Genomic DNA, 23,572 nt, shown 5'->3' with positions numbered 1-23,572 from the left:
TTCTGCTCTCTCAAATCAAATCTAAAAAAAAAAAAAAAAAGAATGAATGAGTGAATGAATGGGGAGACAGCATACCCTACATACAAAGGGGCAATCCCTTTGTCTCAGAGCATAGCTCCATCTGCAGAGACATCTAGAATTGCTGTGGCTCCCCTATCTCCAGCCTGAAGATGAAGCCAACAAAAGCAGGAGAGCAACAGAGAGGAACAGGCCTGAGGGAAAAGCAAAGCCTGGATTCTGCCTAGTCCAGACTCCTCGTTAATGGGGGCAAACCTGTCCTTAAAACTTCAGTCAGGGAGCGCCTGGGTGGCTCAGTGGGTTAAGCCTCTGCCTTTGGCTCAGGTAATGATCCCAGGGTCCTGGGATCGAGCCCCGCATCGGGCCCTCTGCTCAGCGGGGAGCCTGCTTCCTCCTCTCTCTCTGCCTGCCTCTCTGCCTACTTGTAATTTCTGTCGGGTAAATAAATAAAATCTTAAAACAAAACAAAACAAAAAAAAAACTTCAGTCAGTAAGAACACTGATTTTCCATTCCTGACTTAAAAATGAGCACCTAAAAAAGTAAAACAAGAGTTAAAAATAAGATCTGTTCAAGATCACAAGGGCCTGGCAGGTACTAAGCCTGGCTTACCACGTGTCCTTTTAGTAAATCCCTGTCCGTTTAAGTACCATAAAGGTCTATGAATTCTCTTACCCCAAAACTTTCAAATGGGCACAAAGACATAAAGGTATAAGGTACAACTGAAAACTACAAATTCTCACGTGATATTCTTACATATAACAAAATGACTGGGAGGGCACATCAACAAAATGTGGGGGGGCAAAAAGCAAGGACTGAAATTATTATTTTTTTTTAAAGATATTTTAAAAAATTAAAGCAGGGCATTCCTTTCAGAGGGAATAGCAGGTACAGGGAGCGATAAGCTGAGTGATTATTAATCATAATGGTTGGGACGGTGGGTGGCTCAGTCAGTTAAGCTTCTGCCTTCAGCTCAGGTCATGATCCCAGAGTCCTGGGATCGAGTTCCACATTGGGCTCCTTGCTTGGCTCCCTCTGCCTGCTCTGCATTCCATCTGCTCCAAACAAAATAAGCTACTTTCTTCTCTTGAGTCACCTTTTATCATATCTATTTGCATAATTAAAGATCATTTTTTGGGGTGTCTGGGTGGCTCAGTTGGTTAGGCATCAGCCTTTAGCTCAGGTCATAATCCTGGGGCCCTGGGCTCGAGCCCCACATCGGGCTCCATTCTCAGCAGGGAGTTTGCTTCTCCCTCTGCCTCTCCCCTCCCCCATTGGCTTGTGCATACACGCTCTCTTCTCAAATTTTTTTTTTTAAAGGGTTATGGACATTGGGGAGGGTATGTGCTCTGGTGAGTGCTGTGAAATGTGTAAGCCTGATGATTCACAGACCTGTAACCCTGGGGCAAATAATATATTATATGTTAATAAAAAATTTTAAAAAAGAAAAAGATCATTTTTTAAGGTTATGGGAATTCTCTGTATTTTCTGTTCAATTTTGCTGTGAACCTAAAAGTACTCAAAAAAGTAAAGTTTACCGGTTAAGAAAAAAGTACCTGGGGTTTTTTCTTATATCATCCAACTGGCCAACCACATGAGAAACATTGGTACGGATCATTTTAAAAGCAATTTCTTCTTCTCCCATGATTTCAAACCTAATTATCAAAACATATTTAAAGAGTGTAAATATTTACATGGAAATAAAAACAGAATTTAAATAAGAAAAGTATTTTATAAAACTTTAACAGTCAATATCCTGAGAATGACTTACTCTTTTGGTATTACTAAACAAAACCACCTCATATAAATTTTAAAAGAAGGCTTAGGAGATAAACTATTGTAAAATTATGAAAATGCCAGACTCCTACAATTATTCTTAAACTAAACAGAGAAAATGTATGTACAACTTACCTATATTTGTTTTTGTCCTTATATGCTTTGTGGATTTTATCAGTTACTGGTTTACAGTTGGTTACTAGACTCTTAGTGACTGGTGGCTATGAGAAAATACAAACAATGCATCAAGCCAAGACCTGGGTGGGATAGGTGAAGCACTAACCTCAGGGCAAAATTTAAGGAGGGACCAAAGACTTCGTAATCAAGACAAATACTTTAATTCAGTATTTGAAAAAGTCAAATTGGCATGGAATAGCCTGCAGGCTAATTGCCTGTTTTTGTAAATAAATTTTTATTTTAATCACACATTGCTATACACTGTTAAGTCTTGTAAGTTACTGGTAGAATAAATTTCTAACATAAATTGTAATGAACTGGTCTATGTCATTCATACTCATAAGCTAACTTGTCATTCTTAACCTAATTGGGAAATACTTTATCCTAGGTATAATCACAGTTAATTATACTAATGAAGCCAACACCTTGCTAAGAGTTCATTTGAGTAATGCTAACAAATGCTGTTAGTATTCATGCTCCAAGTAGTTTATTTGTATGCACCTCAAGCCTAACTTATTAACATTAGCAAGCAGCCTTTATTTAATTCTTAAAAGGGTATTTGCTGATTCTAAATCTCATGCCAGAAAGCTAGCAAATACTAAAATACTCTGCTAATGAAAGAAAATGTATGTATTTCAAAAGCAAACTAAATCTCAATAATCTTTCATCATGTCTATAACAGGACAAGAATAATAACTGCTTTCTATGTGTAAATCACCTTCCTTAGGGAGGAACACATTTCTGCAAGTTCTGTGTAAACGCAGGGGCCTGGTAACTGTAAAGTCTTACTAGGAACACAAAGTTTATGAGAGAAAGCTAGAAAAGGGGAGGAGAAAAGACAGTGGGGGACAGAAATGAAAGTACAGGTGGGGGAAACAGAAGTCTTGGGTGAGAGTGAACACGAGCAAAACTCTATGAAGTATTCTCATTGGCTATCCTCTGCTGTCCTTAATGAACAGATGTCTGATTATAGAATATTAGCAACTAATCTCAATATTAGCTTAACATCCACTAGATAGGAGAAGGAAAAGATATAAATGATTCCGGATTATCTGAACTTCTGCTGTCTACCAAAGATATAAATACAGAGTCTGCTTCATGTGTTTGAAATGCTATACAAAACTGGTATAGATAATACTTGATAAGGATATATTTCCTTTTTACACAAAAGAACTCATGCCACTTACCAAATTGGGATCATAGTATGCCTCCTGAGTTGGTGGAACACTGTTTAGCAGAGTGATATTAACAGGGAGCATTTTTGAGCAATTTATTAGCATGTGTTCCAGACCTGTTAAATCCTAATAAAGCAAAATAAAAGGATAAACCTTATATGTACGAGTAATAACTGTGGTTTTAAAAATAAAAATTATGTGAAAGTGTCCAAAATTTCTTTAAATGCTATCTTCAAGGGGAGTTTGATTACATGACTCCTAAAATAAAAACATCCCAAAAAGAACAGAATGAGATAATACAAACATAAATATTTCATCTTCATCTCAAAGTAGAACATACTGGCTTATGAGGCACTTTTTGGTCCAGGGGAGCCCCAGATGGGAGGTCCTGCAGTCAGATTCCTCTTGGCAATCCCCACTAACAAGTCTCCTACTCCTAGGACTACAGGATGCTGTGACCAAGGGGACTGTGCAACAACCCAGGCTTGGCTGAGACATAGCTCCAGTGGGCCACACCTGAAGCTCCTGAATGAACCTGTCACGAGAATCTTATATGCAGGGATGGTCTGGCTCTTCTCCAGATAATATAATAGCACAACACCTACTTCAGGCCTAAAAATGTAATCTCATAAAATATGAACCTCAAATTTGGCTTTAATTCTGGCACTAAAAATGGACTAGTTGTGAATACCTCCATTAAATATTAAGAATTACTCTTACTTGCACTACAACAAAATATGTGAAAGAAAAGAGAAGGTTCAGGAGAGAAAAACAAAACACACCTGCAAACTTAAAGGCAGGTCGTGAATTCTGGTAGCCAGTGTTCGGATTTCTCTGTCAGATAAGATACCAGACTGGTCTGTATCAACTTCATCAAAAACCTGAGATATATTCAGTGGCTGAACAGCACTCATGAGATAGTAAAAATATGAAAAGGCAAACTGCATATCCTCAGAATGGCGCACTTTGTGAAATGATGTCTTGTCAAATTCTTCAGGGAACCTGTCCAAACATAACATACAGTGAGCTCTGGATACTTAAAGTATATATAGACATTAATCTATATTCAAATATATTCCAACATTTGTGGAGTTAGAATCTTCTTTCCCATTTCTTTTGCTGATACCTTCAACATACCAGTTGTCAAGTGGTAAGAGCCATACATCAAGCACAGCAAAGATGTCCATTGTAAGCAGACTTAACTCTGAACACGTGCAAGCAACTAACACAATAAACAAGACTTACATATCTTGAAGTTCTTGCATAACGATTCGGTCAATCATGTGAGGCATGTGTGCAGGGACTTTCCGAGATGTGAATCCAAACTTGCTGTTTAGAATTTTATTTACGTATCGAAGGGAATCTGCAAATGTATCTTTCAACTGCCTTCCAGTGTGTTTGCTATCAGTGTAGTATGCCAGCTGTGTCTTCAATGACTCTTCTTCCTGAAAAGAGAATTCCACGTAACATAACATTATGTTTACTGCACAAGTGTACTTTGTTAACAAGAAATAAGTACTATTTTATATACCTACCACTAACTGTGACAAATAAATGAGCACCAACAGATCACTTTAAGGATCCTAAGAGTAGGACTAAACTCGATTTCAGTGAAAGTATCACCAGCACTGGTCTGTGAACAACAGTTGGGTGAAGGAGGTCTATTTATAGGGTATTTTTCAAGGACTAGTCACCAAGCATGAAATTGCATAGCCAATTCAGTGCAGTATTTAAAAAATTTATTTGGAAGTAAGTTTGACAGGGGCGTCTGGGTGGTCAGTTGATTGAACATCTGCCTCTTGATCTTGGCCCAGGTCTTGATCTCAGGTTTTAAGTTCAGGCCTCACATTGAAGCCTACTTTAAAAATAAAAATTAATTAACTAATTGATCGATTTATTAGCACTTTCAATATCAAGTTATTTCTACTGGTGACATCTAAGCAGTAAGCACTTGAGTTCTGAACAGAAGGACCAAAAAAAGGATTGCTTCACCATATAATAGTGTTAATATTATAAAATATAAAGATGGAACCCTGTCAAAATCAAAACCAGTAAGAGGCAAAACTAAGTGAATGGGCAAAGAATATTAAGAGAATATATGAATACACTTTACAAAGATGAAATATTTTTGCTTCTCAATCTGGTGAAAAAATATAGATTGATACTGTTGTTGGTTAGCCTGTGGAGAAACTAGCACTTTTGTACACTGTGGCAGTGTGAAGTGGTATGGCATTCTAGAAGGACACAGTAAAAAAAATTTAACCTAGCAATTCCACCTACATAAGTAGAAACTTCCTCAAGAATAAGCTATACGTACAAGAATATCTACTGCAACACTACTTGTAATTGCAAAACAAACAGCTCTTAAAAAACACAGTGACACTAGCATGGGTTTGCTCACATACTACTAGATCAAGAAGCAACCACAGAGCAGTATGTGTAGTGCTATTTCACTGCTGCAAAACACATATTAATATAGTTTTTATATTTGCATATCTATATAAAAATACTGGAAAAATACCCACCAAACTATTCCTAGTGATTATTTCAAGTAAGAAAATAAAGGAAGGAAGGAGGAAGATCTTTCCCTTTTTTACTGTATATTTTTTGGATTGCCTGCAATTTTTGCCACTAGTCTATAATATTTTTTAATTTAAAGTAATGAAAGGGATATTATCACAGATAAGAACTTTGCAGTCCTTCACTCAATTAGTAAAGGACTACTGTATCAGGGATAAGATACTCTCCAAAGACAGTGAGATAAGTTCCCCTCTTCAGCCTCTTTTTTCCCAGCCTGACACCTACTCATGGCTGTGCTCTGTTCATGATCCAGCCTCGACCACAGACAGGGTTTTTCTTGGTCTGTCAATTCCTACATAGTTGACAGGAACTATCCTCACAGATAGTTCAGGAGGATAGTTCCTCATGGATGCCTTCTCCAATACCCCTAGGCAAAGTTAAGAAATTTTCCTTTTGGACTCCTTGCCCAACCTCAGGAGACATCTATCACACGTCGCTACAATTATTTACCCACAAATCTGTCCTCCTAGCTGTGTTCTAATAATCTTGCGTTCCCCTGCAGTGAACACAGTGACAGCACTTGGCAGATGTTCAGATGACAACATGGCACCATGGAGACCGTGGTACAGGAGAGTGAGCACTTGAACACTGAGGCTTGGCTCACACTGGAAGCTAATTAATTTATTTGCACCCTGGGTTTTTTTTTTTTTTTAAATCAGTAAAATTGGAAAAATAATCAGATTTGATTCACACAGCATATGCAGAAGCATTTTCTGAAATCACAACATGTCAAGTGAAGATACCATCCCTGTTCTACTACTTACTCAGGGCATGCCCCCGGCTTACTCCCTTACTCACTCACATTAGCTTAAGCTGTTTCCTAAACTGTGACATGAGGATCATACTAGTAGATAACCTTATAAGGTATTTTTATTGTTAGGGGTGTTGGGGCAATAAAAGCATAAGAAAAAGCATTTAGTTCAGTGATTGGCACAGGAAGTCCTGAATAAACAGTACCTATTATTATATAATTACCCCTTACAAGGTTATTTATTTTTCTGAGCATGGGAAAGACGAAAGCTGGATGTAACTTACGTCAAGAAGATCCTGGAAATACTTTTTTTTCTCCCATGGCAAAAAGCCCAGGTAACTGTCTGTATAATGCTGCAGTTTTCTTCCAGGTAGTACTTCATTAACATCTATGTAGTTGTTCGCATTTTCCTCCATTCTGTTTTTCTCTTGTTCTTTCCCTGTGATTTTCTTTTCTTTCGTAATCTGCTTTTCCAGTGGAATAGTCCAAGATGAGAGTTTTTCTATTGATACACTTCCACCTCTTACTTTTTGGATCAGAATTTCAGATTTAAATTTTTCTTCGATTTCTAAGTCCGGGGGTGGATTCTGACTCTGGTAGTGACCATTCACTTTCATTGTCACTGCTGAAAAAGTCGACCTCTGTAATCTTTCAGATGTTCCCAAGCTTTTCGGCAAGGTGCTTTTGTGAACCTGTTTTTCCAGTGGGGCCTCTACACTGTCATTTCTTTCATCTGTTATTAAAGCTTGATTTATTTTTACTTCAGCACCTGGTGAGTTCCTCAGAAATGATCTCAGCAATGCTGACTTGGACAGGTTGTATCCTTTCACAGTGATGTCTCCACGTTCTAGCTGCAAATCCAAGTTACTGAGACTCAACTGAGCCTCTTTGGGAAGGAGTGAAATATTTACCAAGGGAATTTCCACCTCCACCTGGAATCTTCCTGTTGTGTTAACATCATGTCTTTTGAACTTTGGAAAGCGTTTCTCTTCAGGAATATCCTCAAACAGTATTTCCGCCTCTGGAAGAAGTGTTGTGGGGCTAACCAAATTTTGGTAAGACTTCTGGGTCGTAGAATTCACTTTGGGTTCCTCTCTTGTGTCAACCTCTACTGTTATCTGGATTTTGAACTCTTCATCATTTGTATTTTGAAATGTGAGATTAAAATGTATTGTGGTCACATTCATTCCACTGTGCATTATGAGGTGGATGGTTTTCCACTTATTGGCAATAGAAGCATGTCGAATTATTGGGTTGTCACTATAGGCACCTTCGATTCCTCTTTTGGCTATTTCTGCAAAGCTGAAATAAGGCAGGCACTCACCTTTTGGAATAACATAGTGAGTCTGGTTTGGGAGAAGAGTTACTTTATACAATTCATGAAAATGATCTAGAGGAAAAAACACAAACATGACTTTAAAAATGAGGCATTTCCACCTCCTTTTCTTTTAATTCTTAGGGTCTGGATTTTCACTTTCTAAGAATGACTTTACATTGACTTCAGAATAATCAAACATTTTAACACAAGAGCTGTTGGTATGGGGCTCATTTTATTATCTGAAGCAATCACTATTATCAACGTGGAATGCTGATTCTAACTGACTAAAGAGATAGGGTAAATTCCACTGATCAACTCTCATCTTTGTATCCATTTGAAAAAATACAACCTTCTGCCAAAATGACCTCCAGGGAAAAGCTATCAAAATCCAGAATTCAAACCATTCTTACTTAGTGTATTACTGGTCTCTTTCTATTGTTTCTAAATCAAACCTTTGCCATATATTTTCAACGAAGGTGTATCTGCCTCGTACAAAATAAGTCAGACTGGAGCAATAACAGGCAAAGATGCAGCTCTAGTGTCTACTGTTTTTTAAAGATCTGTGTCCTCTCTTTTCACTTACACCTGGTTTGGATGCAATGATGGGCAATGGATTCATAGAGAATAATTACTTTAAGTAACAACAATACAAACCTCCCTTTACTTATCAAGGATTTTGATCCCCTTACTCTAAGTATCTTTTTACGTGATTAAATATACCTTGCCCACAGTCGCCAGCATCAAACCCACAGGACAAGACATTGCAAGCTTGGTCACAGAACTTATCAGCAAGCCAGGAATTCGCACATCCTTGATTACAGTAAGAGACACTATTTAGTCCTCCGCCAAACTGCCAGGGCTGTCCAATTCCAATATTGCCGGTACCCCCGCCTCCTGCAGCATAGCGACTCCCACCATTGTTACCTGTAGGGGGAGGAGGAAGACAGAATCTTGTTGTGCTTATTATCTTGGAAAAGGACTGTTCCTTCTTTCTCAGTAGTGCTATCAAGATTGATGCCTGCATTTCAGTCAGAAAAGGTTCACCCCATTCTTTAGCAGAAATTTTCATGTACCTTAAGAAGAAAACAAACTGAAAAGGGAAAATCACTTGACAGGGGACTGGGCATGGGATGACCAGGCCTTGGCACTTAGAGCTGTGCAACCCTGAAGTACAAACTTGCCTACAGGGGCATGTGGAGGTGTATGTGGACGAGCAGACAAACAGGAAGAGATTATTCTGAAGACGGACTGTCAGAACTGCCAAAACATGTCTAATATGGGGTGCCAGCCTCATCATCAAACCTTAATGTTCTATTAGGGGCCGAAGTCTCTGGACTGCACGGATCTTCTTGGCATGTCTGTGTTCTCTCACTGAGGCTGCTTACATTTTTCAAAAGTGCATCAGACAGAACACAACTTAAAGCTTTGTTTCTTCTAATACTTCGCACTTTTTCAAATCTGTTTCTGTATATGGAATATAGGGATGATAGTATCTGTGCACATACTGTCTCCTTCTTAGATGACTGAGAAATTCAAGTGGATAAGGGAAAATGCATTATAAACTTAAATGCTTGATAAACTGAAAGGCAATCAATAAATGTAAAAACATGCTATTATAAACAAATACAGATATAACCATGTAAGAGAGAGGAGATGCTGAAGAGATCACTGACAGAAAGCTGCTGCTGAAAGCCACCAGCCTTGAGCTCCTAGGAACCAGTTAGAGTGATTCTTGCTCTTGAGTTTACATAGTTAAAGATATTCCTGATTTTTTAATTTCAAATAATAAAAGGCATTTCATTCAAATAATAAAAGGCCAGCCTGGGAATATGCCCTCAACAATGGAGAATATGAAAAAACCGAGCCACCTGGGGATGTTAGTCATTACATCCAGAATCTATGGATTACTCTATGTATTGTTTTAATACAGAAAGAATGTTTAACTCACTGTACCTATTCAGTGATGATACGAACGAAAAAAAGTCAGCAAACATGAATAAATTACATGTGAGCACATCATTACCAGAGCAGTCACCGCCATCCCAGTCACAGGCTGAATTATTGCAAGCCTTGTCACAATAGCCGTCTTTAATCCAGGAACCCGGGCAGCCCTCAGCACAATTTGGCACAGGCCATGTCAAATAAACCTAAGACAGAGCCAGAAAGAAAATAATATAGACACTTTTTAATTTCAAATTAGGATTCCTTTTAAAAAAATGGAAAGAAACTGAGCCTCCAGTAAAGGTTACGATTCTCCCTGGGCTGGCCACCCGCATCCCCATGGTGTATTTTACACTGTTTGCTACAGCAGTTTACAGAGTCCTGCTATGTCAATGACTCTTACTGAGCACATTTGCTCTTTTTCATGACTCAAGGAAAGCAGACAAGGACTCAACTCATGGACTGGTTTATAATCTATTTTGAAATAAAGAAAAGCAACACGTCAGACTTAAAGTTAAGTACAAATGTGTGCCAAAGCAGGTAGAAAGTATATCACACGTTCACTGCTTTTCTGTGACAACTGTCATTCATTCCTAAATGTATTTCTAATTCCTAAATGTAATTCCTCAATGTATTTACCCATGATCTTGTCAGATGAACTCTCAATACCCTTATCTCTGTGCATAGGTCCTGCAATAAATGATGTTAGCACAGTGTTCTAAGTTGTGAACTCGCCTTTTAAAGTGAGTGACATGGTATGTGGTAACTTTTTAAAATCAATTAATTAAAAAAATACACTCCATGCCTCTGCATGCTCCATCTATTTGGAATGCCTTTCTTCATCTAGTTAGCTCTTACTTGTTCTTCAAAGTTCACTTCAATTCAGATGGGAATCTAGCCCTGTCTGATTTCAAACTCCTGGGCCACTATGCCTTCCCACTGAGGGCACACCTGCCGGCATCGAAATCACTGTCCCTCGTTACTGATTTTGTCTGTATCTCCTGCCAAGCCACAGCTCACCCTGTCAGCCCTACAAACACAGAGGAGGCAACTGAACAGGGACGGAGAGAATGAGCACACTGGGGTGGCATAAACAGCAAGAGGAAAAATAGTTTTGTGCAATTAGCATTTCCAGTTGCAGGATTCTGTAACTTTAAAGTTTATGGTGGTAATTCTCCAACTTTTCACTGAATCCTAACAGGGCCACAGGGATATTCCTAGTTTCCCCGGTACGCAGACAGGAAACACACGTAATCACTGCCCAGGACCATCCTCAATTACTGGCCCCTCTGTCTGTGCTCATAGCGACTTCTCAATCCCGCCTCTCAACGTCAAGGGAGACTGCTGCCCGGCATGAAATTACACCCACGTTTGTAAGCAGAAAACTGAACTCACTTTTTATCTTGGCCATTTTGCTGATGTTCTAATGATGATTTTGTATTTCATAGTGGTTTTGCTTTCTCTGCTATTGCTGTAGTAGAAAATATAGGAGGTGCGTTCTGGGTGTCTGACAATGTAGGGAAGCAAAAAACTACTAAGGAACACTTTTTGTCCTCCCAGATTGTTAACTCTCCTGAGTTTAGCACTCAAAAATGCTTATTTGACCCAAACTGTATATAGAGTAGTATGTATACTGTTTTCCTGATCTGTTTATAGCTTCTAAATGACTTCTAAGCTAGGCATCCCTTCCTCTTAGGCACTCACCTTCTGGCCTTTGGAGTGACTATAAAAATCATCTGGCCAAACATCCTTCCCAAACATGACATCATCATTCAGATAAATAAACTTCTGGGACAGTCCTTCGATGCGATGAATGTGACTTTCGATAGCAGGTGAACTAAAGGTAGGCAAGTGGCTCAAGTTTCTAAAAACATCCTTTTAAGCAAACAACAACAAAGGCAAGAGAAAAAAAGGGTGGATGAGAATTATTTCATTTTGTTTTCATTTTTGGAAGGAAGGAAGGCAGATAAGTAGAACAGTCAAAGGGGATGGAGGTGGGGAGGATGAGGGAAAAGGGAATAAAATTAGGGATAGGTGAAGGACAGAAAAGGAAACCACAGCCTTGTGATGACATGGAAAGTCATGGACCTGGTGTGTGACTATTGTCACTCGAGGATTATCAAGGTTCAGCCAAGATGGAATCTGTCCATTGGTGACAATGAAAATATTCCGAACCCACGGAGCATGCCTCTCAATGGATCTCAGTGAGTATCTCAGTTCTTCGTTATCTTCAAAACGGCTGGCAGAAACATCTTCATCCTGCTTAGACTGAAAAGAACATTTTACATGTGAAAATGTAAAATACCGCTTAAGTCACACCTTTCCTCCTGGTTGTCCCCTCTGCCCGATCTGCTCTCAGGGTGCGCTGGCAGACCTCTAAAGACTGAGTCCTACATTTGAACATCACAAAAAATGCAAAACACTCAGCATATTTAAAACAACAAAAATACCCAACACTTCTTTTGTATTTTTTTAAAGAGAAGGTTCCTGGATCTGATTCTAGGTCACTTCAGTTAATATTAACCAATGGCAATGACTAGAAAATTAGAAAAGTTCCAATCAACTCATCTCTCTGTAAGTCCTCTTCCTCCTTCAAATATAATGACTTATAAATCCATAAATCTAAACCCTTGATTAGGGTTTAGAAAGAATCTCTGCTTCCCTTACCTGGCTAATGGCACTCAGGTCCCATAATAAATATGCAGGACTTATAGTCAGTTCTTTTCCATCAATGGTCATGTTCTTCTTAGTCTGCTTATTCAGTTCTTGGAACTCTTTTGGGTTATTCAGTTTTAGAAGTGCTACACTGGCCTCTGAATATAAGTGTAACTGTAAAATGACAAAAGGGTTACATGTAGAAAAACTGAGCCTCAAAAAAGAGACACCTCTAAATTCCCAGTTTGATTTTTAATCTTTAAATGTATATAACGTATAATACATGCTTAAATCTATATTATGTATGTTTAAAGTTTAATTCTAGCTCTCTATATAGATTATGAACTAGTAAGCTTATGATCACCAAAAGAAGATGTAAACAGGCCAGACACACTTCCCAAATGAGTGGAAGAACCCAGGTAATGTAAAACAGAGGGAGTGGTGGAGTTCTGGCACATGGGACATTTCAGGCCCAACCCGAAAGCCACAGCCAATACTCAATATTGACAAGTGCAGCAAGATCTCCTAAGAGGCCAGAATCCTCAAGTGTTCTATGAAATCCCATTTTCAATGCTGGCTCAAATGTTTTCGATTGTCCTGCTTTCAAACAAAACACAACTGGTCACCAGCTGTGACCTCTGTTCTAGAATATTACCAGTCTGCTTAAACTGGAGGAAACCTTGCAACGTAACATTGCTGGGATTGGTAGAAGCAAGCCTACAAGCACAGTCTCCAAACAACTTTTGTGAGCCACGTCTAAGAGGAACGTCTCTGACAGGGATGCTTGAACAGTCTCCATAGGAAAAGCACCTTCTGGGGCAGAGCTTTCAAAGAAGTCATTAGTCTAAGATGACTACAAACATCATGTTTTACAAGTAGACTTTCTACCACTACCAGATCTGTTTCATGTTCTAACTCCGTATCATTCAATTTCCTATGAAAAGAGGCTTTTGTAGCTTAAAAAGATGGGGGTGAGAACCCCTTCTGCTGAACTGACTCTCCTAACAGGGCCAGTTTCTTAATTAATTAATTGCAGAGCAAATGCAAATTATTATGAGCTCATTCTGAGCTCTCGTATATGCTACCTGACTAAATTTAGCTCATCTTACCAAGTTTCCTGAGTTTATGATGCCAAAAACGAGAAGTTCAAGTTGAAATTTCATTTATATTTTTCCCCTTATCACAAACTGCATGTGGGTGTTTGGGTGCATACATGCAAAGGTGTGTACTGTCTTCCTGACTGATTACTTTCTTTCATCCTGACAGCATCTGGCATATACTGAGCACTCACTGAAGGTCAGCTCTCACTGCTGTTATCCTGCCTCAGTATATGGGGGACAGGTGGGAGGCAGGACAAATATTCTTCTACTGACTATCTACTGAGTCTCACTGCCTGCCCCAGCCTTCCCCTGCTCCATCCTTCCCTACCATAGTGGCTCCCACAGCACCTCTGAGGGCTCCGTGAAACATAAAAATCACTAAATTTTTAATAAATGTAGTACTGTAATACTCAGATTTAAATTTTATTGGGCAGATACCCTTAATCTCTTCTATACAAATACTTTGAAGTTTCATAGACATTTTCCTGACTAGAGCCATGAAAACTAAAGAGCTTAAGGGAATATTTCTATGTTGAAAAACCTTTTCTGCCACCATAATCAACCAAGCTGTGAGTGGTGAAAAGGGCGGGGAGAAGTATCCTCCACTAGCCACTAAGTGGGACCCTAGTCATGGACATCTGCAGGAAGAGCGGCGGTGGTAAGGAAAAGTGGGTGTAGTAAATGCTGAATGCTGGATTAGCTTGGGCAGCTGCTTCCATAAACAGTTTCTTAGATGAAATTATTAAGTTTATCTAAATTCTTTAAATTATAAGTTTCTCAAAGAGAAAAACTACACCCACCCACTGCAGGCCCACAACAGGCAAGATGACTGAGAAGTAAAGATCTGCTACTTTTAAGCCAGAGATTTCAGGGTATGTGTCACTAGAGCATTATCTAGAATAATGGATCGATACACCTATACATGGTAGCATAAGGTAAGGGGAAAAAAACATGCCTCTAATACAAGTGAAAACAAACTCATTCCAGTAACTTGACAACTCAAGAGTTTTCTAAAACTTAAGTCAGTTCCAGAGTTACTTTAATCTACGGGAAGTGTCTATTTTATGAATAAGCCAGAACAAAGGGTACCATACTTTAAAAGAGCAGGTGTGTAACACAGTTTCAGGCAAGTCACTAAAAGGGGCATTAATACAGTTATTACAATTGTCTGTTACCTTGAATGTGCCCTGAACAGAAGTTTGACGTAACAAAGTTCAGGTAGGACAATATGCTGCTCCCATCCCACCAGCACTGTCCTTCCTGCCAAAGTAAACACCCTGGTCAGCCTTCAAGGATCCGTGCAGCCTCTTTTTCTTTGGGAACCTCCCCTATGTCTCTGATCTACACAGACCTTACCTGCCTCTAAATGCCAACTCTGGAGGTCTGTACTACTCTCCTTGTTAACTCATCTATCTTTCTTTGCTACTTGAATACTTGGCATGCACACATACTGCCTCCAAAACGTGATTCTAAGTGCAAAGCCATGTGGTAATCATTAGGGGTACACAGGTGAACAAGCAATATCCATCCTGGGTTGCTCGTACCCAGGCAGGGTCTCCAGGGCAGAACTGAGCACTGGGTGGAGGCCACAGGCCTAGGCCAAGGCCTCCTGAAGAACCCTGGGAGGGCAAGACAGTCTAGCCCATTCAGGTCCTAAAGTCCAGTGTCTAATAACCCCTTCCTCCCACATGCCACAAAGCACCTCTAACAACACACCCCAAACTGAGCTCTCAGTTTCCTTCCCAAAAAATTTGCTTCTCCTACTGAGGCTAGGAATGTGGTTAAAGCCATCACTTCCATCTTCACTACTAAAATCCACTTCCCGTTTCATTTTTCCTTCCCTCTCCCCAACAGCTAATAAGTCACAGGGTCATGGTGAGTGTTTCTCGCAGATGTTTTTAGAACCATTCTCTTTACTGGCACCACTTCCAGGACAGTTGTTGAACCTGAACATCTTGCTGGGCTATGGCTGCAGTGGCTAAACTGGTTTTCTGCCCAGGCTCATCTTGCTTAATCTCTACCACCATACCTTCACCTACTATGTTCCTTAGAAACAGACCAAGTGCTCCTCCTAAGGATGCCCCCTGCCTCCAGGATAAACTTAGGCTCCTTATCAGAGCTTTCTCAATCTGGCCTCAATCTCTTTTCCCAATCTCAGCACCAGGAAAATCCCTGTCTGGTTGCCATCTTCCAAAAATAGCTGCCTTGGTTTTCTGGAAACCACTGACTTGCAAACCTCCAGCCCTTTGCTCAGGCTGTTCCCTCTTGTAGGAATGGTCTTTCCCTCTCCCTTCTCTGCTGCAAGAATGGCTGCTGTGTTCAGGGCCCAGCTAAAATGTCTTGTATTCTACAAAGCCTTCCCTGCACCAGTACACCTAAAACCCAGGTATGCTTACAACACTTCGTATAAACATTTACTTGGAAGTGATCGTGCCCCAAAATTATTTAAATGCTTCATTCACTCAGTGATCCTTAACACAGTCCCTGGCACAATGCAGACATTTACTAAAAGCTCATACTCTAAATGGACTGGGAATCCAGTGACAGGAAACTTCTTTCTCAAAGTATTCATAATAAAACCAGGAAGAGGAACCTACAGAAAGACAGTCACTTGAAGAATTAGCTTTAAATGCTGATCCACTCCCCTTCTATTCTTCCCCTTTCTCATTTTCTCTCTAATCTCCCCAAACCAGAATTTCTAATCCCTGAAGTTCATTGCAGGTGTTGGCATCATGGAAATGACCTGCAATGAATGTTATGGATAATTAGCTTGACCCTCTGAGGCGGTGCTAGCCTCCACAAAGACAAGTCTGGGAATCCAAATAAATCTCCGGACAGTGAATGAATAGTACAAGGGGGTACCACTGTGCGCAGAGCCTGTTGGAACTCCTCATCCAAATCAAGTTATCACCCCACCCTACCTCTACCTGCACACACCACACTCCATACCACCCAAAAATAGTTTGCTGAAGGGTCAACAACTACTTGGATTGGCATTCTTTGGCAGCACACACCCGTGTGTGTGTCAGCAATCAACACTGGGGAGCAGCTGCAGCAGGCAAAGAAAAGTCAAACTTGACTGGGGAATAGAGATACGTCATGAACTTCTTTCCTTTCAAAACATATTACAGGGCGCCTGGGCGGCTCAGTTGGTTAAGCAACTGCCTTCGGTTCAGGGCATGATCCTGGAGTTCCGGGGTCGAGTCCCGCGTTGGGCTCCCTGCTCAGCGGGGGGTCTGCTTCTCCCTCTGACCCTCCCCCTTCTCATGCTCTCTCTCTCTCTCTCATTCTCTCTCTCAAATAAATAAATAAATAAATTTTTAAAAAAACATATTACAGTTGCAAGCATATAAACAGATTCAAGAATGTCACTCTTGGGATGCCTGGGTGGCTCAGTCGGTTAAGCAGCTGCCTTCGGCTGGGGTCATGATCCCAGGGTCCTGGGATGGAGTCTGCATAGGGCTCCCTGCTCAGTGGGGGGGTCTGCTTCTCCCTCTGCCTGCTGCTCCCCCTGCTTGTGCATTCTCTGACAAATAAGTGAATAAAAACCTTTAAGAAAAAAACAATATTGTTCTTTCTGCATAAGGAATTTCAGCTAACATGGTACAGACCCCCCAGACCATAATTCTAAAACAAATAGCTTGGAAGCTAAGAAGCTAAATAAACATTGGCTGTGGAGAAAATAGAACCCTTGTACAATACTGGTGAGGATGTAAACTGGTCCAACCACTATGGAAAACAATATGGAGTTTCCTCAGAAAATTTCAAATAAATCTACCATACAATCCAGCAATTCCACTTCTGGGTATATACCCAAAGGAAATGAAAACAGGATTTCAAAGCAATATCTGCACTCCCATGTTTACTACAGCATTATTCCCAATAGCCAAGATATGGTTGGTAACAACCTAAATGCCCATCGACAGATAAACAGATAAAAAAGATGCAGTATATATATATACAATAGAATAATATTCAACCATTTGCTACAACATAGATGGATCTTATGCTTAGCACATCATGCTATGTTAGATAAATCAGATACAGAAAGACAAATGCTGTATATCACTTATATGTGGAATCCAAAAAAGTCAAACATAAAAAACATAAAGTAAAATGGTATTTACTATAGGGATGGTGGTAGGGGAATAAGACTGATGTTTTAAAAACACAAACTTTGCAATGAGTACTTAAGTAAGCCAGAGAGATCTAATGCATAGAAAAATGAATATAGGTAATACTGTACTATAATTATGTAATGTGATAAATATTGCTACAATGGCAATCATATTGCAATACATATTTAAATACATAAATGTATTTAAAGTAACATCTGTACACTTAAATTCAGTTTTATATGTCAAATTTTTTCAATTCCTCTTCCTTAGAGGAAGGAGGAAAATAATATCTATTTTAAAATAACTGAAGATAAGAAATAATTCAACCCTAATCTAGCTGCACACTACTATATTTCCAAGTACCATAAAAAAAAACTTAGGAAAATATGAAAAAAAAAGAAATGTCATTCATATTACCATCACATTTACAAAGGTCACACAGTGTATCTTAAAACAGTGAAACAGGGGCACCTGCATGGCTTAGTGGGTTAAAGCCTCTGCCTTTGGCTCAGGTCATGATCCCAGGGTCCTGGAATCAAGCCCTGCATTGGGCTCTCTGCTCGGCAGGGAGACTGCTTCCCCCTCTCTCTCTGCCTGCCTCTCTGCCTACTTGCAATCTCTGTCAAATAAATAAATAAAATCTTTAAAACAAACAAACCAGTGAAACATTTATGGAAAGAAACAAGTTAAAGGGAACGTTGTGGATGGGGAAAGGCACTAAAAAACATGGTCAAGACAGGAACTAAGTAAGAACTCTCCAAACACTGCTCTCCATTACCACTGCCTTGCCATCTCCATCCTTTCACCTCCAAATTGGTAAATGACACCAATAGAAGGAAGTAAGAGTCAGGAATCTGATCAATGTGGCAAATTTTAAAGAATGTTTCCTTGTTCTTTAATGAAGAAAACCAGACCCTAAAAAATTCTGAGCCCAGAACTTTATGCCTTCTGTTCTAGAAGAAAAGTATTCATGTTTTACAATCTGCAATGCTTCTGACAGAACTACAGGTATCTTAACATAAGGTCAGAAGGAAAGAACACCATACAATAGGGCAAGTGGGTCTAAAAACAATAAATGTTAAGGAAAAGGCATGTCTCCGGGGCAGCCTCCAAAGTCAACTCTAACTAATGGCATCAAAGCGTGAAGAGTTAATAGGTATAAATCCCCAAATACATTAGTGGCTCAATTAGCTATTTATGAATAAAGGTTTCACATTATCAACCATTCCAAATATCTGAAGCATACTCCCTTTATGAGTGAAGGCTCTTAATAAATATACAGGTTGCACTGTTAAACAAATGAATCATGTTTCTGTCTGAGAAACCAGCAAACCAAGACTCTTAAATTTTTGCCCAAATAAAAAGTCAAGAGTAAGGATCTTCTGTAAAGAAAGAGCCATCTTCATGACAACCCTGTGGCAGAAGAGACTCTCTGTGCTTATGACTGTCAACTCTACTATAATGAAATGGACCACAAGAGAAGAGTCATGCATTAAATGAAATGTGCTATACTCGTTGCTCTGTTTCCTATGCTCTTACCAGTTTTATTTTAGAAGAAAGATTTTCTGGCAATTTTGTTTTTAGTTGATTAGTTTCCTTGAATGTCAGTGGAAATCCACTCAGAAAAGCCAAATCTTGCATTAGCACTAACCCAGGGACTTCTTTATCTGTGGTCTAAAATAAGAGGGGGAAAACACAACTCACTTTCCACATCATAAGGCTGGTGAAAACTTATAGCTTCAAAATCAGAATATTAAGATTACTTAAATCAGCATTCATTAATACTTGTAAGCCAGGCTCAGAGAAAAAGTATACATTAATAAGCCTCTCAAGGTAAAACAGCTTTACTACTTATACTTTTATTCTAGTCTACTGCATAAATACAATTAATTTAAAATAACATACCAAATAGCCCCTCCAAACCGTATGTCTGCTGTTTCCTTTAAATATTCCACTCTGGGCATCTTCAACTACAATAAAGAATACAATAAGCAAGCATGTTTTTAATGAATACTTAACTGTGATACCTGCCAAAAACACTACAAAGTATTTAGAGCTGTTATAGCAGTAAAATACATGGTCTCAAGAACAGGTAGTTGGGGGAGACAAATTTAACCCATCCAACAAAAGGGGAATGATGTAATACCAGTGCACAATTAAATGTTAAATTCTGTGGTACTGAAGAAGTTGTTCATACAGGCAGCAGAAACATGAAAATGATAGATTGACAGAATCACAGATGTCAGAGCAAACATATTTAATTTAAAAAAAAAACAAAACTGGCTAGAATAAAACATTTGGGAGTGGCGAGTACAAGAAGGGTAACCAGAAGGGGGCTCTTGACAGCTAGGCCAAAGGCATCTAGATTAACAGCGGGGAGACACTTTAAATCCTAGGGTTCCCCAATGGTCACAGTGAATTCCTAAAATTCATCAGGTAAGGCTGAATAGAGCAGATTAAGTTAAGGGTGGAGAGGGCCAATGACACAGCCCAACTGGGAGAGAGTTCTAAAGTGAGAGGGACAAATAAAATCAGCAACTTAATCCTGACATTTGGAGATCCCAGATCTTAGAAAACAGAAGAGAGGTCAGAGGGCTATAATCTGCAAAATGGGTATAGAAAGCAGGGTCCAGCCTGGCAAGATGGCTGTCGGTTCTGGGCAAGAGTCTCAGATGTATTGTAAAAAACAAAATTGGTGAGCAATGAAAAAATGAAAGCTTTTGCAGTATACTGTTAATCTTTAAGGGAAGCACTGAGCATTAAGAGTAGGAGTTCATTATTTATCAGATATGCACCTTCCTAGCTCCCCTCCACCCCCACTGACATGGGAGGTTCTGCACTGGTCGATCAGAGCATTCTAATAGATGTGATGTAGCTATTTGTAAATAATCTCAGCAAAGGTAACTAATGACATCTCATGTCATCTTTATGGATATAACAGAGACTTAGCCTAGATCTCAAGTTTGGTGGAGCATAACCAATTCTGACTAAAGAATGTAATTATAAAACTACTGTCAATGTAAAGAGAGGATTTAGAGGTCTGCCATAGGTTCTGTCTTGTTCAATGATCCATCAAAGTTTTAGAAGACACAGAAGACATGCTTGAAGAATGTGTGGATTTACACGAAGCAGACAGAGAAGTAATTATTCTGAATAACATACTAGGAGTTCCCCAAAGTTCTTACTATTTGGAGCAGTAAGTCAAACCTAGCAAAATGAAAGCTCTTACAAAGACCTTTAACTTGGCCCAAAAACCAACTATGTAAGCATAAATTAACAAGTATTTGAGCATTAGCATATATTGTTTCTTTTTTCCTTTCTTTTTCTTTTAAGTAGGTCTCCTTGCTCATCATGGGTCTTGAACCCACAACTTTAGGATCAAGACTTACATGCTCTACCAACTGAGCCAACCAGACACCCCTATATTAAGTTTTTTAAAAAAGACTTAGGAGTTTTAAGTCCAGGACGAGTTCAGTATGTCAACAATGTACTGTGGCCATACTGAATTTCCACTGTAATTCTGTGCTTTTGAACAGGAGTACTTAGGATAAGAAAAGTGGTATTCCCCAACACCAACCCAAGAGTAAATCCTGTTGGGCTGACCTTCAAAATGCCCAGAATCCAACCTCTCCTCACCACTACTCTGATCCAAGCCACCCTCTCCCTTGCCTGAATTGTTACAACCTTTGCCCCTCCTCAGTTTATTCTCACCACAGCAGCCAGACTGATCCTTTTGGAACATGAGTTAAATCACATCACTCCTATACTCAAAACCCTACAATAACTGCTCATTGCATTTTTTTTTCTTAAGATTTTATTTATTTGACAGGGAGAGAATAAGCACACAAGCAGGAGGAGTAGCAGAGGGGGAGAGAGAAGCAGACTGCTGAGCAGGGAGCCCTACATGGGGCTGGATCCCAGAACCCTGGGGTCATGACCTGAGCCACAGGCAGACACTTAACCTAGACTGAGCCACCCAGGCGCCCCTGCTCATCACATTCTGAGTTAAAGCCAAAGTACTTGTCATGGCTGCCAGGGCCGATCCCACCAGTTTTCCCATTACTTCTCTAGGCTCATCTTTTGCCCCTTTCCCTTGTTCACTCTATTCCAGCCACAGAGACCTCTCTACTCTTCTTGAAATATGCCAGACACACCCCTGCCTCAGGGTCTTTGCACTGGCTCATCCACTTAAATGAATCACTCCTTGTCCATATATTCATGTTGCTGGCCCTCTCATATTCTTGAAATTTTCACTCAGAAGTCACCTTCTTGGTAAGTCTGCCTTTATCACCCAATTTCCCCTGCTCGATTTTTCTCTACACCACTTGTCTTCTGCAAACATAATTTACTTGTATTCTGTATTTATTGTCTGTCTCCCTCTGTTGAGATGTAAACTCAATGCAGGCAAAGATTTTTGTCCATTTCTTCACTGCTGCACCTTCAGCTCTGAGAACAGTACTTGGCACATGGTATACACTCAAAAAATAACGAATAGTCCTGCTCTCTCTGCAAATGAACCACCTGAAAAAAATGTTCTATTCCAGCTGACACACTTTAAAAGTAACAGAAACCATCGGGCGCCTGGGTGGTACAGTTGGATGAGCTTCTGACTCTTGGTTTCAGCACAGGTCATGATCTCAGCGTCATGACATGGAGCCCCGCATCAGGCTCCTTGCTTGGTGTGGAGTCTGCTAGAGACTCTCTCTTTCTCTCTCTCTCCTTCTGCCCCTCCCCCATGCTCACTCTCTTTCTCTAAAATAAATAAATCTATAAAAATAAAATAAATAAAAGCAAATGAAACCAAAGCTCACTCTGAGAAGAATAAACTAGGACACAGATAAGCCCCTAAGAGACAGCTAAAAGAACAGGAATGAAAAGAAGTGTCACATGGGAAAGAGATTACATTAGTTCTGGAAGATCCCAACGGGTACAATTTAACCAGTGTGAGAAAGCTGTAAGGAAGCACTCCATAATTCCTTGTAAAGGTCAATGTAGTCCAAAGGTAAAATGACTTATCACAGGAGAAAATTCATTTCCTACAGAATGAAAGGGGATAAGCTTGACCGGAAAAACGACTTTGCTAAGCAATCCAGGCCCAGGCTGCAGGACTAGACTGTGCAACTGCTTAAGTCCTGTCTACTCAACAGAGCCTTGAGCACAAGTACAGTGGCACGGAATCGGAGGGGCAGAAATGACACATTTCAGAAAGAGAAAAAAGGCAACGGCTCTTGATGATGAACCTGAAAAAGGTTAAATGAGATAAATGGAACATCAAATGTGGATACAAATTTTTTATGTATATCAGGGGTTGACATTCTATGGCCAAAATTTAGCCACTGCCTGTTTTAGTATGGCCCCAAGCTAAGAACAGTTTTTACATTTTAAAATGGCTAAATGTTAAATACTTATACAATATCTACATAATATCCTCCATGTTGCCTCTTGGCCCACAAAGCCTTAAAATATGTATTCTCTGGTTCTTTAAGAAAGAATTTGGCAATCCCTGATCTAGATAACTGAGGAGGATAAAGAGGGAGTCTGTGGTCCACTAGAAGTATAAACTCCCTGATGGCAGGGATGTGTTTTCTTTTGTTCTCTGCTATTTCCCTGTTACCTGGAACAACAACCAAAATAGAGCAGTAGCTCCACAAATCTTTACTGAACAAATGAGTAAGTAGGGCAAATAGAAGCCCAAGTAGGAATTCAAAAACAGTGCTTAGAAGACTATAGTTTAATATAAAATTTATTCATATCAAAACTCACAACCTCTTAAGTCTTTTTTTTTTTTTAAAGATTTTATTTTTATTTATTTGACAGAGAGAGAGAGATCACAAGGAGGCAGAGAGGCAGGCAGAGAGAGAGAGGAGGAAGCAGGCTCCCTGCTGAGCAGAGATCCCGATGCGGGGCTCGATCCCAGGACCCGGAGATCATGACCTGAGCCGAAGGCAGAGGCTTTAACCCACGG

The 23,572-nt window shown here is 39.7% G+C and overlaps 1 protein-coding gene across 3 annotated transcripts in view; it reads right to left on the bottom strand.

Moving 5' to 3' along the window:
- The window catches only part of LOC111142162 (N-acetylglucosamine-1-phosphate transferase alpha and beta subunits), an 87,569-nt gene that overhangs the window by 23,776 nt on the left and 40,221 nt on the right, over nt 1-23,572 (bottom strand). For all 3 annotated transcript variants that reach the window (XR_002640244.1, XM_022495156.1, XM_022495157.1), the window contains 13 exons: nt 19,513-19,577; nt 19,147-19,281; nt 12,402-12,563; nt 11,823-12,002; nt 11,439-11,609; nt 9,817-9,940; nt 8,514-8,717; nt 6,760-7,865; nt 4,390-4,589; nt 3,927-4,146; nt 3,157-3,270; nt 1,928-2,013; nt 1,573-1,671 (listed from right to left, as the gene is read on the bottom strand). Coding sequence is in view for 2 of the 3 variants with exons in the window: in XM_022495156.1 (XP_022350864.1) it covers nt 1,573-1,671; nt 1,928-2,013; nt 3,157-3,270; nt 3,927-4,146; nt 4,390-4,589; nt 6,760-7,865; nt 8,514-8,717; nt 9,817-9,940; nt 11,439-11,609; nt 11,823-12,002; nt 12,402-12,563; nt 19,147-19,281; nt 19,513-19,577 (2,866 nt within the window). In the remaining variant the exon portion in view is untranslated. The remainder of the gene's footprint in view (nt 1-1,572; nt 1,672-1,927; nt 2,014-3,156; nt 3,271-3,926; nt 4,147-4,389; nt 4,590-6,759; nt 7,866-8,513; nt 8,718-9,816; nt 9,941-11,438; nt 11,610-11,822; nt 12,003-12,401; nt 12,564-19,146; nt 19,282-19,512; nt 19,578-23,572) is intronic.

The sequence above is a fragment of the Enhydra lutris genome, unplaced genomic scaffold (assembly GCF_002288905.1).
Source record: "Enhydra lutris kenyoni isolate GAN:26980312 unplaced genomic scaffold, ASM228890v2 scaffoldscaffold7, whole genome shotgun sequence".
NCBI lineage: Eukaryota > Metazoa > Chordata > Mammalia > Carnivora > Mustelidae > Enhydra > Enhydra lutris.
Note: the sequence above shows the minus strand (reverse complement) of the source record. Positions and strands in the feature narration are given on the sequence as shown.